The 13,781-nt window shown below is 45.4% G+C and overlaps 1 protein-coding gene across 1 annotated transcript in view; it reads left to right on the forward strand.

The window, feature by feature from the left end:
- Positions 1 to 13,442, forward strand: part of LOC144246247 (uncharacterized) — a 33,927-nt gene extending 20,485 nt beyond the window's left edge. The window contains exons 5-8 of the mRNA XM_085569104.1: positions 4,466 to 4,570; positions 4,966 to 5,091; positions 6,233 to 6,389; positions 10,880 to 13,442. Of these exons, the coding sequence (XP_085425230.1) occupies positions 4,466 to 4,570; positions 4,966 to 4,983 (123 nt within the window). The 3' untranslated portion in view covers positions 4,984 to 5,091; positions 6,233 to 6,389; positions 10,880 to 13,442. The remainder of the gene's footprint in view (positions 1 to 4,465; positions 4,571 to 4,965; positions 5,092 to 6,232; positions 6,390 to 10,879) is intronic.
- The last annotated feature ends 339 nt before the right edge of the window (positions 13,443 to 13,781 follow it).

Here is a 13,781-nt window from a genome sequence, read left to right on the forward strand (position 1 = left end):
TTTTATTAGTTTTATTTTTGGGAACATGGGCATTTCCATGGTGGATCTCTTTAGGTATTTATTTTATTTGGGTGGTGAATTTTTTGTTTCTTCGTGGTTCCCATATTTTTATATCTGTAATTATTTGGTGGGGTTTTTTAGTTAATTTTATAGAGCATTGGATTCTCTTTATGAGTTAGTGTAGTGGTAGAGTTTTGGTTATTATTTTTTTTAGAAACGTTGGGGGTCTCTTGTATGGTTTTGCAGTATGGTAAGTTAGTTGGCTTTTTTTTTTTTCCTTTATAGTGGTTTTTGTGATTTGCTGTGTGGGTTTCTATCCGTCTTTTTTAAAATCTTTGCTTCGTTTTTGTGACGTGATAAGAGCTGCTAGTGAAAGGAGTGTAGTGTGGGGTTTTTTGCTGGTAGTTGGTTGCCTTGTGGAGCCTTTCTGAATTTTTTGGACGGTATTGGTGGGAATTCGATGCTGTTTGTTTTGGCATTTTATTTTTAGGAATTGGATTATAACTCTAATGAAACAAAACAAATGCATAAACATGAAAATGGGAAAACTTCAATTTTAAATATAAACAGAAAACATATAAATAAAACATGTAATATAAATAATGTTATCCATTACTATTAGGTATGATATTGTTTGTTATAGAGTATTTTATATGTTTATATACATATAAATATAGATTACAAATATAAACAAAATATCCATATAGAGAAATATCATTAATACATGTGGATATATAAATATAAAAATTATTAAATAATAGGAATCAATACAGTACATAATGCGTATTCTACTGTATATGTCTTATTATAACACGTTGCATGTCATGAATATTATATATCGAAATATGGTACTTCAATATATTGTGATAGAATAGATAAGTACTTGTAAAAATCAAAAATAGAAATATAGAAATATTTAAATATAGTTTAAAATTAAGGGGATTTTTATTTTCTATTTGGTAGTAGGTAGGGATTTTATTATAAAAATTATAAATAGAAATAAAATAAAATTAGAAATCTTTATATAGAAATATATTCTAGATAGGTTAAGATCTATATAAAAATTCAAAGGTGAGTAAATATAAGTATTAGCGGTATGTACAAAATAGAATTTAAATAATAATTTATCTATCTTGCTACCTTATTATATATTTAATATATATTTATAAATACATAAATATAAACTAGAAATTCAAAAGTGACTATAATGATGAAAAAATACAGAAATATTCAAGTATCATTTAAAGAAAGGGATTTTTTAAAATTTTTATTTGGTTGGAGGCAGGGGTTTAATGGAAAAAATATGAATATACATTTTATTTTTATATCATTTTAAATATGGAAATATATATTAAATGTATACATATATATACAAAAATATAAAATAGAAATAAAAATAAGTATTAGGAAGAGATAGACTATAAGTAACACCATACATCAATCTACATTTTAAATATAAATTTGAATATAAATGCAAAAAATAGAGATAAATTTAAACAGAGTTTAAATAAAGGGCCTTTTAAAAAGATTTTTACTTGGATAGAGGCAGGGGTTTATTTTAAGCAAAATAAAACTTTTAGAAATAGAAATCTAGCTATAGAAATATGTAAGCAATGTATTAAGGTATGTATAAAAATATAAACTATTAAAAAATAGAACAGGAATAAATGTAAGAAATAATAAAAATACACTTATACATCAATATATATTATTAATCCGAATGTGAATATAAATATGAAAAATACAAAAATTAAGCCTATTGAAATGCAGTTTAAGAGGAAAGGTTTGTTCTTTCGGTTCCTGTGGGGTCAGAGGCAGGTTTTTGTTCCGTTCTTTCCCGCGCGGATGCTTTGGGGCATTCGCTGCTGACGGCGCAGTGCTGCCGCCTTGTGGACACAGGGCGGTACTGCAGCCCCGCCGCCCTCTTGCGAGTGGCTGGGCGCGGACTCGCTTGAAAAGTGCTGCCGCCTTGTGGACAAAGGGCGGTACTGCAGCCCCGCCGCCCGCGGCCGCCCTCTTGGCAGTGGCTTGGCGCGGACTCGCTTGAAAAGTGCTGCCGCCTTGTGGACACAGGGCGGTACTGCAGCTCCGCCGCCGCCCTCTTGGGAGCGGCTTGGCGCGGACTCCCTTGAAAAGTGCTGCCGCCTTGTGGACACAGGGCGGTACTGCAGCCCCGCCGCCCTCTTGGGAGTGGCTTGGCGCGGACTCGCTTGAAAAGTGCTGCCGCCTTGTGGACACAGGGCGGTACTGCAGCCCCGCCGCCCGCGGCCGCCCTCTTGAGAATAGCGAGGCGCGGACTCGCTTGAAAAGTGCTGCCGCCTTGTGGACACAGGGCGGTACTGCAGCCCCGCCGCCGCCCTCTTGCGAGTGGCTTGGCTTGAAAAGTGCTGCCGCCTTGTGGACACAGGGCGGTACTGCAGCTCCGCCGCCGCCCTCTTGGGAATAGCGAGGCGCGGACTCGCTTGAAAAGTGCTGCCGCCTTGTGGACACAGGGCGGTACTGCAGCCTCGCCGCCGCCTCTTGGGAGCGGCTTGGCGCGGACTCGCTTGAAAAGTGCTGCCGCCTTGTGGACACAGGGCGGTACTGCAGCCCCGCTGCGCGGCCGCCCTCTTGGGAATAGCGAGGCGTGGACTCGCTTGACTTTCTCGAGAGGGAGCAAAAAAAAACGACGCGAACATCCAGGAGCCGTGTCTGTCGGCTGCTCTGCTTGAACACCACCCTGACGCCGGCGTGGCCCGGCGGGATTTTCTGCGGCGGTTCCAGTGCCGTGCACACGGGCTGTGCGCTCAGTGGCTCCGCGGGCGGTCGGATTTCGAGCAGGCGCCGACCGGCATCGGCCGATTCGCCGCTCTCTGCCCGGCTCCTGCAGCGGCCGCCATCCTGGGCGCGGCCCCTGCCTCTGCGCCCGTCCCGTCCCCTCCCGTGCTGTCCCACCGCCTCCCTGCCGTACAGCTAGAAATAAACCAACGTAGAAATATATCTAGGTTAAAAAGAAAGGGCTTTTGGGGCGGGGAGGGCGTTATTTGGTTCGAGGCAGGGTCTTTTAGTTTCTGTGCGGGGTTTTTTGGGCCGTTTATTTCTAAGGATTTTTTTCCAAGGAGCTCCATCGCCGCCGCTCTTTTCCGCCCGCCTCCCCTCCGGGCGAGCGGCGCCCCGGCGGTGGCGGGCGGCAGTGCTGCCGCCTTGTGGACACAGGGCGGTACTGCAGCCCCCAGCCAGCGCCCCGCCCCTCGCCGCTGGGTGCCGGGGCGGGCGGGCGAGGGGCGGGAGCGAGCGGCGGGCGGGGCGGGGTCGGTGAGTGCGGGGCGGGAGCGAGCGGCGGGCGGGGCGGGGTCGGTGAGTGCGGGGCGGGAGCGAGCGGCGGGCGGGGCGGGGTCGGTGAGTGCGGGGCGGGAGCGAGCGGCGGGCGGGGCGGGGTCGGTGAGTGCGGGGCGGGCTGAGGCGGCTCCGCGGCGGCGCCGGACGAGGATGGCGGCGGCGAGCGCGGGCGGGGCCGGTGCCGGCGGGCGGCGGAGGCGCGGTCGCAGCGCTCCCGGGCCGGGGCCGGGCGGTGTCGGGGCAGGGCTGCGCCCCTTTCCCGGCCCCGCGCCCCTCTCCGGACGCCGGGAGCGGCCGCGTGCCGGAAAATGCCGCCGGGGCGGCGGAGCGGGGCCCTGGCTCTGCCCGCCCCTCCTGCCGCCCTCCCTGGAATGGTCTGGGGCACGATGGGGTTACGGAGGTAGGAGTCATTATTTTGTTGTTGTTGATCTAAGCCGGAGCCGCGCCGGTGCGAGCCGTGCGGAGCCGAGCGGAGCTTTGGCCGGGCCGGCGGGCGGGGGAGGCGGCGCGGGCGGGGCCGGTGCCGGCCGGTGCCGCCGCTCCGTCCGCTCCGGGCGCGGGGCTCGGGCGCCGCCGGGGCCCCCCGGGCCCGGTGCCGGCCCCGCCGGGCCGGGGGCAGCGGGCGGGGGTCTGCCGGCGCGGCGCCGCCTCTGCTGCCGGAGGAGCCGCTTTCCTGCCGGAGCCGGGAGCGCCCGGGGCCGGGAGCGCGGCTCCGCATCTTCCAGCCTCCCTCGCTGCGCTGCTTTTGAGGCGCTCCTGGGGAATTCATTGGGTCCTTTTCTTTTGTTCGGAGTCGGTGTGTGAGAAGGGTCACGGTGTGCTTGTTGGTTGTTACGGCTCTTGGTTCAGGTGCTCTGACAAAGGTTTTTTTGGATTGAGTTTGTTGTTGGATTTTTTTTTTTTTTGTGCGATATGTTGGTTTTTTTGTTTTGATTGATTTGATAGGGGCATTCTATATATATCCCAATAAGGGGCTCTGTCTTGCTGTTTTTCCTGTAGTTCTCCTTCCTGGTTTCACCTGGCCTGGAAGGATGGGCATGGCCTGTATTTATCATATGAAAGTGGTGTTACTAAATCTGTTCAGAAGTTCTGATTACAACACTCATTTTCTGCCAGAAAACATTTTCATTTCGTTCTTTTCACCCAGGATGGCTCTTTGTGGTCTCAGACAGTGCTCCCTGGGAGGAAGGGCAGCCTTTGCCTCGCCTGCACAGCTCAGGTGGATGTGACAGAACTGGTGTGGCCTGACAAGGTATGAGCAGCTGTCTGTGCACTGGAGCGCCTTGAAACCTTTCTCTGTGAGGTTTTGGACACGTTTCTCTTTGGGATTTCTTGTGACACGGCACCCAGGTATCCCTTCCTTTGTATAAAGTCCAGTGGTAAAGGATTGAATGACTGACAGTGGGGCCTGGGATAAAAATGGTTCTGTTAAAATTAGGCTAAGAATTAGGCAATAAGAAAAATGAGCTTCCTTTTAATGTCTGAAATAGTTAGGAATAAAAATGCTGGAAAAGGGCACTTTTATATTTGAATTGGTGTCCCCTCTCATGGATAAAACCCCATAGTGAGCAATCACAGCTGAAGTGTGAAAGCTGGGATCGTTTGACTTCCACAGTGGACTTATGCTCTTTTCCTCCTCTCTATCAGGACAGGAAAAATCATTAAGCTCCTCCCGTCTTTGCCAGAAGCTTCGGTGTTTAAGCAGCAAAAGCCAAGAGGCTTCAGCACCAGGGCTGTGCACTGGAGGGCTCCTGGTCCTGCCCACGCCGTGGGGTAAGTCAGAGGGACGCAGGGTTCCCCTTTTCCTCTCTGCTGGGATTAACTGCCTCGGGAATGCCATTTCTGACAGCCCGGCCCTACCCCTGTGTGCTGGGAAAGGGCAGCAGGGAAGGGGCAAATGCCAGAGTTCCCTGGGGATGCTGGAGGTGTGGTGTTTGGCTGTGCCCAGGGGGGCAGGCTGGGCATTGTTGTGCACCCAAGGACTGGTCTGGGGCTCGGAGCCCGGGGAGCCGAGCTCTCGGTGCATTCCCAGCTCTGCCAGCTGCTGCAGGGCTGGGTGGCAGCCTCTGCTGGGGCTGGGGCAGGAGCTGCAGGGGAGGGCTGGCAGGATTTGGGAGCAGAGGGAGGAAAATGAGGAACGGTGCTGGCAGTGCCCAGCCTGTGCTGGCGTCAGCGCAGCCGTGCAGGGCGCCGGGATCTGGGTTCAGCTCCAGCTCTCCTGGGGTTCAGGGTGCAGGGGCAGAGGGACTGGGTTTATCTGTGGCTTTCCAGGCCAGCAGGAACAAGGGGAATGTGGGGCCAGAGCTGTGTCCCATCGGGCTGCGCTTCCCTCTGAGCACAGAGTCTGGGCTGAGGTGAGATTGCTGCGAGTGCCCCGTGAGCAATGCAGGGAACTCGGAATTGCATCCGCTGCTGGGAACGCTGCCTGAGCTCTGCTCAGGCCATGTCTGTGAGGAGTGGGATTTGGGCTGCAGAGCTGCTGCTGGGCACAAAAAAGGGAGTAAATCCTCTCCAGGGACGTGCAGTGAAGGACAGTGCTGCAGGGAAGGGGAGTATTTACAAACTCTATCAGTATTTCTCCCAAAACTGGGAGAAATGGGGTGGAGCAGAGATGGGGCGGTTTGGTTTTGTCTGGGCCGGTTATTCCTTGTGCAATGTTTTAAATCTGTTGTAGGATTTACTCTCCAGTATCTTTCTAACAAAAGCTGACAGAAATTTAGGTTCAGGGTTAGAAGTTGGGTCCATTCCCTGCAAAACCTTTCCCAGGCTGGAGGACTGGGGTGATGGCTGCTCTCCAAAGGTTACCTATGGATGCTGTGTCAGATTTCCCTCAGTGCTGGGCAGGACAGGTGAGGTTTGGATCAGGAATTCTGCAAACAAGGCCTGTGTGATGTTGGTTTCTTGTGTTTTTCAGGGAGCCAGGGCTGGCACAAGGACTCGTGCAGGTGCTGCTCTGGCACGGGAGCCATTGCCCTGTGGAGCCATTTTAAAGGTGTGATTATGGAACATTTTGGAGGCCGTTTCTGGAATTCCATTTGTAGCTGGATCTCGCTCCGAGTGCAGCAGTCCAGGTGAGGGTTCTGACCTCTCCAGACTTGTGCTCACCTTGGTACAGCCTGGGGCTGGAGCAGTTTTCCAGGGAAGTGGAGATGGCTGAGGACTGGTGCTCTGGGAAGCAGGGACCTGCTGGGATTTGCGTTTGCAAAGCTGACATAAAGTTTGTAAAAGCGGCCCGAAATTCTAATTCCTGCGGTTTCTGGGGAGGAGGTGCAGGTCACCCCGAGAGCGAGATCAGAACTCGTTTGTGGCGAGGAGTCTGAAGGTGCCACACCTGGCAGGAGCTGTGTGCTCAAGGCAGTCCCAGCCCCGGAGGGAGGCTGATGGGCTCTGCTCACGGCTGTCCCCAGCTGTCCCCAGCCCGCTGCTCAGCCCTGGAGCTGCTCTGGATCCGGGCTGTCCGTGCTGGAGCGCCCTGCTCCCCGCAGGGCCCTGCCCTAACCCACGCAGAGAGAGCCCTGCCGGCCAGAGTTTCCTTTTTTCATGTTTTATCACTGTGCAGTTTGCAGGGAAGGGCCGGGGCTGCTCTTGGGCCGGGGGCACTCGGGGCTCAGGCAAACCCAGCCCCGGCGCGTGGGGGTTCACAGAGCGAGCAGCTGCCGGGCTCAGGAGCGCTCACGGCTCTTTGTTCCGAGGCAGCCGGAATTTCTGACCCCGGCCTTTATTTGGCTTTTCCAGCCCAGCGCCTTCGCTCGGCTCCGCTGCACCGAGGGGACTTTTGCTCAGCGCCTCCTGTCAGAAGGTGCAAACTCTCCGTTCAGCCCACACAGCCCCAGCCCTGCCCTGCGAGCCCTTCCCCATCGTGCCCACGCGGTTTCTCTCTCGCTCAGCCGGGGCAGGCTCTCACTGACAGCCACAGAAACAGAAGGGATTGCCTTTTATTTCATTCTTTTCCTGCTTAATGCCCGCGTCTTGTACTTGTGCATCAATCCCAGCTTCTCCCGAGGCTGCAGATCAAATCTTTCAGTGTCTGTGGGAGTTTCTGCTTTTCCCATCCCCACGTCTCCCCTCTCTCTCTGTATTAAAAACAAAAATTATTAATGGATTTGTTAAGCATTTGTTGCATATATTAACATAAAAAAGGTGTTATCATTAGTAGTATTATTATTATAATAATATAATTTAAATGTATAATTTTGTTATAAGCTTTTTAAATTATGGTGTTAAATTTTATTTATTGTTATATTAGTTATTCTTATTTTTGATGTTTCTTAAAGTTGTACACTTTGATAAGTAGATTTTTTTTATGATTAGATAAATTTATACAATTTATTACATTTTTATGTTTGTGTGTTAATAAAATTTATTGTTGTTTTTTTGTAAAACTGCGTATTTAATATTTTTATATTTGTTAAAAAGGTATTTAGTGTAAGGGATGTAGAATTAGATTGCTTATTTAGATAATATTTTAATTTATTTAATTATTTTAGTCTTGTTGAAGTAATAGGTGGTATAAAATGTGATCCTACCATTCTTATTTTAAGTTTCAAGGTTTAAAATTACTTTTATATTTTGATTACTACTGATGGATAAATGACTTTTGTTTTAAATTGGTAACTTTTTACATTAAGAGTTAATAATGTAAGGGCTTTTTAGTTATATGGATTATTTGTAATATTTTTTATTGGTATATTAAGTAAGTAGGTAAAGAATGGATTTTTTTGAGAAGTGCTAGATAAATACAAAGTATTTAAACTTGAAACTTTAGTTAAAGTTACTTAAATGTTTTAGGTTGGTTAATTGGTAAAGTGATATAATTAAAAGTAAATAAAGTAAATAGAAGTAAAATATTTGATAGAATTTTATAATTTGTAAGTTATTAAATAAGAATTTTATAATATTGATTTTTATATTTATAAAGAAACTTAAAGTTTATATATTTTGGTGGGTGTAGTACAAGATGTCAGGTGTAAGTTGCAATTCTTATGTAATCTACATTTGTATTTACATAGTGTAATTTATCTGTGTATTTACATTGGTGTTTTATTTGTGGAGTGGTGAGTGTGTTTTTTGTGTGATCTGGTTTTATGTTCCTTATTGAAGTTTACTTGGGTTTTTGTACTTGTTGAGATACAAGTAAACTTGATGTTTTGATATGAGAAGTAAGTATTGTTAAGTTTTGTTTTATAAAATTGTATAGATATTTGCAAGATAATGATATAAGTTGTTATAATTTTTCAGCTATAAGCATGAAGAAATATAAGAGTAAAATAATGTATGTAGTAAAGAAGAAATTGATAATTATTAGGAATTACATAGATATCTATCATTAGTAACATAGGTGAAATGATATCATTAGTAAGTATTAAAAGATTGTATATTATTTAAGAGTTTATAACAGTTGATAAATGTTAAATTAGTAGTAAGTTAAATAATTATGTGTGGATAATGATTTTTTAAGTTTAAAATAAAAATAAGTTTATTTGTTATATTGATAAAGTTGAATTGTTAAGTTAAAATTATTTGAATTTTATTTTTGACGTAGAAAATATTTGGGTTTCTTGATAATTATTTTATTTAGGTAGAGTTAGGGTTAGGTTATAGTTTAAATTTTAATTAGTGAATGTTACTTCATATATTTTTATATAATGTTTTTAAAAATAGTAGTTAAGAGTAAAAATGTTAGGATTAAAGATGATTCACGTTATTTAATAATTGGATTTTTTAGAAGTGTTTTTAGAATAGATTTGAATATAGTAAACTTTTTTTTAAAGATTGGAAAGTGGTTATGGACAGGATTGTGAGTTTGGATTTGGATATTGAGAGTGTGAAGGTGGAGGAAATGTATGAGAGAGTGATTACTTAGTGTAAAACTTAGAAAAAGAAATTAATGTTGTAGTTGGGTTTTATATTGAAGTGATTTTGTAATAATAACTAAGGAAAGTGATCAGATTAACAGTTTGGAGGAGGTTTTTAATGAAATATATTTTTTAGTCTTGAAAAATATTTAAAATTATGAGATAAATTTAGGTTAAATTATGGAGTAAGTGTAGAGATTAGTCAGAGAGTTAACTTGTTTTAAGAGCTGTATAAGTAGAGAATAAAAAAGTAGGAATTAGAAATTTTTTGTGTTTTTTAGATCATTATATAAAGAGGCAATAAAGCATATGAAAGCTGGTTATATATTATAATTATATTTAATAAATATTGTTGATTATAAAAATTAATATATTTGTATCATATAATTAGTATATTAGTAGTAAGTGTTTGAAGAAGTTAGGATAACTTTTAAAAAATATTTATATATTAAACAAATAGAGTAAAAATTTTTAAATAGTATGATATTAATAATAATTGCTATTTTTTGATGTTACTTATAAAAAATAAAAAGAGTAGAGATTGTAATGAAGAACAGAATATTTGATGAAATTGATGATATAATACACTGTATTATTTTACTTCTGAATAGGTGTTTTCTTTTAGTTGTTTTAATTGGAGTTGTTTTATTTTTTTAAGAAAATTAACCATATACTGTATAGTTTAGAGAAGTGATTTTTAATAAAATTTAGGATAAGTTATATTAAATAACATTTAAATTTAGACTGAATGAATTTTGATAGTAAGGAATAATAAACTTAATTTTAATAGATAAAAAGAAACTTAATGTATTTATTTAAATGTATTGACATTTAATTTTGTTTGATTTTATTAACACTTAACATATTGAATGTTATTATTTATAAATATTGAAGGTTTTTTTAAGTCTTTTGGTTTTGGAGACATTTTAGCTTGTTGAGTTAAGATTATTACTTATATCTTTACAGGGTGGTTTTATTTATTGGGAGATATGTTTCTTAGTAAAAGAGTTCTATTAATGTTACATTTCAAATGGTACTAATTTGTATAGTGTTTTTTTTATATTCAGGATATTGATTAGATTGTTTTATATTTTTTGTGGGCTTTGACAAATATTTATACGGTCTATATTTGAAGTAGGTTTTGATGTTTTTTGTTGTTTTTTAAGAGCTTTTGATTTAGAATTTGAAGAGTATTTGGTGTCTGGAGGAAATAAAATTGGGGGTTTTTTGGATACGGTTGAGCTGTATCTTTAATGTTAGTAAGGACTAGTTTTGGTGCTTTATTTTGATTTTTTTGTTTGGTTATGGGGAGGGTCTCCTGTTAGATGTGGAAGCCTGAGACTGGCACAAGGACTTTTTGCCTAATGCTTGATGAGTCTGTTTTATGGGGAGGAGGTGTTATTTTAAGTTTTATAAAATACACTGAGAATTAGTTAAAATCATGGAAGAAACATTATGGTAATTAAAGGGTGCTATGTTTAAAGAGCTATAAATCTTTTTAAATACCTGCTTGACGTAAGATGAGCTTAATCTACTTTTTCTGCCCCAGAAAGCATCAGGCACGTCCGCATCAATGGCACCACCTCTGCCCACTGCTCCTGTTCCACCTGACCAAAAGCAAGAGCAAAAGTTGGTTGGGCTTTAAGAACTTGAAAAAACTTTGAAGCAAAATAAATCACATTTTCCCCTGTGTTTTTTCCTTTCAGGTGCTGCACTCACCTCTGCGGACACGCGCCGAGCTCTCGCTGCAGGAACCCGTCAGGCCTCGGTGGCTGTGAGTTCATGTTCTTCTCCCTGGGAAAGAGGAGAAGAATGTGATTAGATAATTAAATAATTAATTAAATAAATAATTGCTGAGGAATTGCAGAAATGTTTTCTGGAGCCTTTCCCCTTTGGTGCCCCTGTGCTGTGTGGGACGAGGGCAGAGGAGCCTCGGGCTGGAAAGGGGCAGGAGAAAGGCAAAGGGACCCCCTGGTGTCCCCAGGGCACCGTGGGGACAGAACGGACACTGGGTGGGCACGGGGAGGTGAGGAGTGACAGTCTGGGCCAAAATCCCAGCTCACCCCAGGGAAATAAGTGAGGGACATTTTGGAGGGGAAAGCTGAGGTCACGAGTTCACCCAGCCTGGCCACGTTGTGTTTGCACAAAGCAGCACCAGAGGTGAAGGTCAATCCTGAGCCAACCCTGCTCAACCTCCAAGTCCCAGAATAAATTCTACAAGCTGCCCACTGAGGGACTAAAAATACATAAAAGAGAACCAAGAGCATTCCGAGAGCAAACCAGAAGGTTCCTGGGAATCCCATTGCAGTGTTGTCACAGCCTTTTTGACAGAGCTGTAAGATTTTTATTTCTATGCTGTGTTTCTCTGCTGGGATCATTCACTCCGTGGGCTGTGGGGAATTTTTGGGTTTGATCTCCCTCCCAGTGGCCCTGACACTGCTCAGGAGCTGGAGGAAGAGCAGAGCCAGTGCTCCTGGCAGGGGCAGGGAGTTTTCCCCCACAGCAGATCCAGCAGCTGAACTCCAGCCCGGCCAGGAGGGATCTGCTTTGGCTCCTGCAGGGACAGAACGTGTTCAGCTGCTCCAGGTGACATTCCAGCAGCCTCATCTTCCATCCAGCCCGGCCAGGAGGGATCTGCTTTGGCTCCTGCAGGGACAGACCGTGTTCAGCTGCTCCAGGTGACATTCCAGCAGCCTCATCTCCCATCCCTGCTCCCACCTCTCCTGCTCTCAGCTCCCGCCCCACCAGCTGTGCCGAGGGAATTTGTCCCACCAGCAGCAGGGGAAGGACAAGAGCTCCCACCCTGGCACTTGGATTGTCCCGCTGGGGGATGCTGCCTGCTGGGATTTAGATCATTCCATACATTTGGCTGCTGAAATTTCCCAGCCCAGGGGCTTTAGCACAAAGATTGTTCTCTGCATGGTGCCTGGATTTGGGGTTCAGTATCAGCTTTGCTAGTTCAGGTGAATTATACCCACAGCCCCAGGTTCCCTGCTGAATTCCTGCTGGAATAACCTGACGGTGCCTCGTGGAGATTGGAAATTCCCATGCAGAGCTGCCACTTTAGCACCAGCTGTGTCAGGAACCAGCAGAGGTTCCAGGGAAGCTCAGTGGGATCAGGACAAGGACAGGTCTCTATTCCACAGAACTTGCTATTTAAAACCCTCATCCCCCAGCCCCAGGAATGTGTCTGGGGTCACTTGACAGAGTTCCCTGGAATTCAGCTGATTTCACTCCCTGGAGCTCAGGCTCCAGTTGATGTTTTAAAGCAGGACAAGGCGGTGGCTGGATGAGCTCCCGGCCTGTGCTGAGGCAGAACATCTCTCTGCAGAAGCTCAGCTCCTTTCAGAGGCTTGGCAGTGGTCTCTGCATGTCCTTTTCCCTCAGGAAAGGGATGCACATCCCTGCCTGCAGCACACCTCCGGTGGGACCCACCTGTGAGAGTTTTCCATCCCTTCTGCACATCCAGCTGGCTCCCTGGAAATCTCCCAACATCATCACACTCGAACCTCTGATTCCAAGGCATCTCCGAGGCTCTTGCTTGGCATTTAGTACCTGTGAAGGAAGATTGCCTTGGCTCAAATGCTGCTGGTGAATGATGGGCTCAGGCTGGAAAAGAACAGCGCCCGGAGTTCCCCCGGGTGGGTGGAGGGTCTCAGGCCCCTGGGCTGGGTTTGGTGAGTTTTTCTCAGCTCAGCAGTGTGAACACTCCAGATGCCCCTGGGGACACTGCTGGGCAGCTCTGTTCTAGCAGGACTGCACGCCCTGCTCCCAGAGCTTCAGTTCAGAGCTCATCTCAAAGAAAGGTGGCTGAAGAGATTTTTGTTTCATACTCATCACTGTTTTTCTCTTCTGCTTTTTGTTTTACTTTAAACAGTTTGAAAACCACAAGGAGGTCAGCCAAGGGCCTCCTGTGGCACCGGATTCTGTATTTGCCACTTTGCTGAAGGGAGCCTGGGAGAGAGGAAGCAGCACCTTCCTGGAAGATGGTGTTCAGACAAAGTGGAGAGGCTTGGCTTCCTGGCTCCCACCTGAGCAGCTTTTGCTGGGAGTAAAGCACGTGCTGCTGTGCCCGAAATCCACAGTGGAGAACTTCAGCAGATAATACTGTAGTTATCCTTGGTTTACTTTATGGCACAAGTTACAAATGACTCGGCTGCTAAAACTTAGGTTCCAGTGCTGTAGCTCTTTTTCCTTGACTCGGCTCCGAGGGTACACAGCACCGTACAAAACTGCACCTGATTTGTAAACAAATGTCATTTGTTCTGATTATTGAAGCTGGGCTTTATTCAGTCGAGTCCCGGCTGTGTGCTGCCCCAGGTCCTTGGTACAAATAGGGTACGGGGGGTGGGGAACCAGAACTGCACATTCCTTGTGATATGGATGGGATTTGGGGGGGGCTACAGAAAAAGGAGATGCAAAACGAGGGAATTGCTTTTACATGTAACTATTCTTGTCCTAAAGGAGCCATCAGCTCTGTCCCCAGAGCTGAGTTACGAGTGTGTGTTGAAAGAGCCGCAAGCCTTTAGGGGCTGCAGTTTGTGTGCCCTGGAATGAGGTGCCCTGAGGAAATGTGTGAGCCGGAGGGAGCCGGGGCCGGGCGGAGGG

This window comes from Lonchura striata, chromosome 1A, assembly GCF_050655825.1.
Source record: "Lonchura striata isolate lonStrDom1 chromosome 1A, ASM5065582v1, whole genome shotgun sequence".
Classification (NCBI taxonomy): Eukaryota; Metazoa; Chordata; class Aves; order Passeriformes; family Estrildidae; genus Lonchura; species Lonchura striata.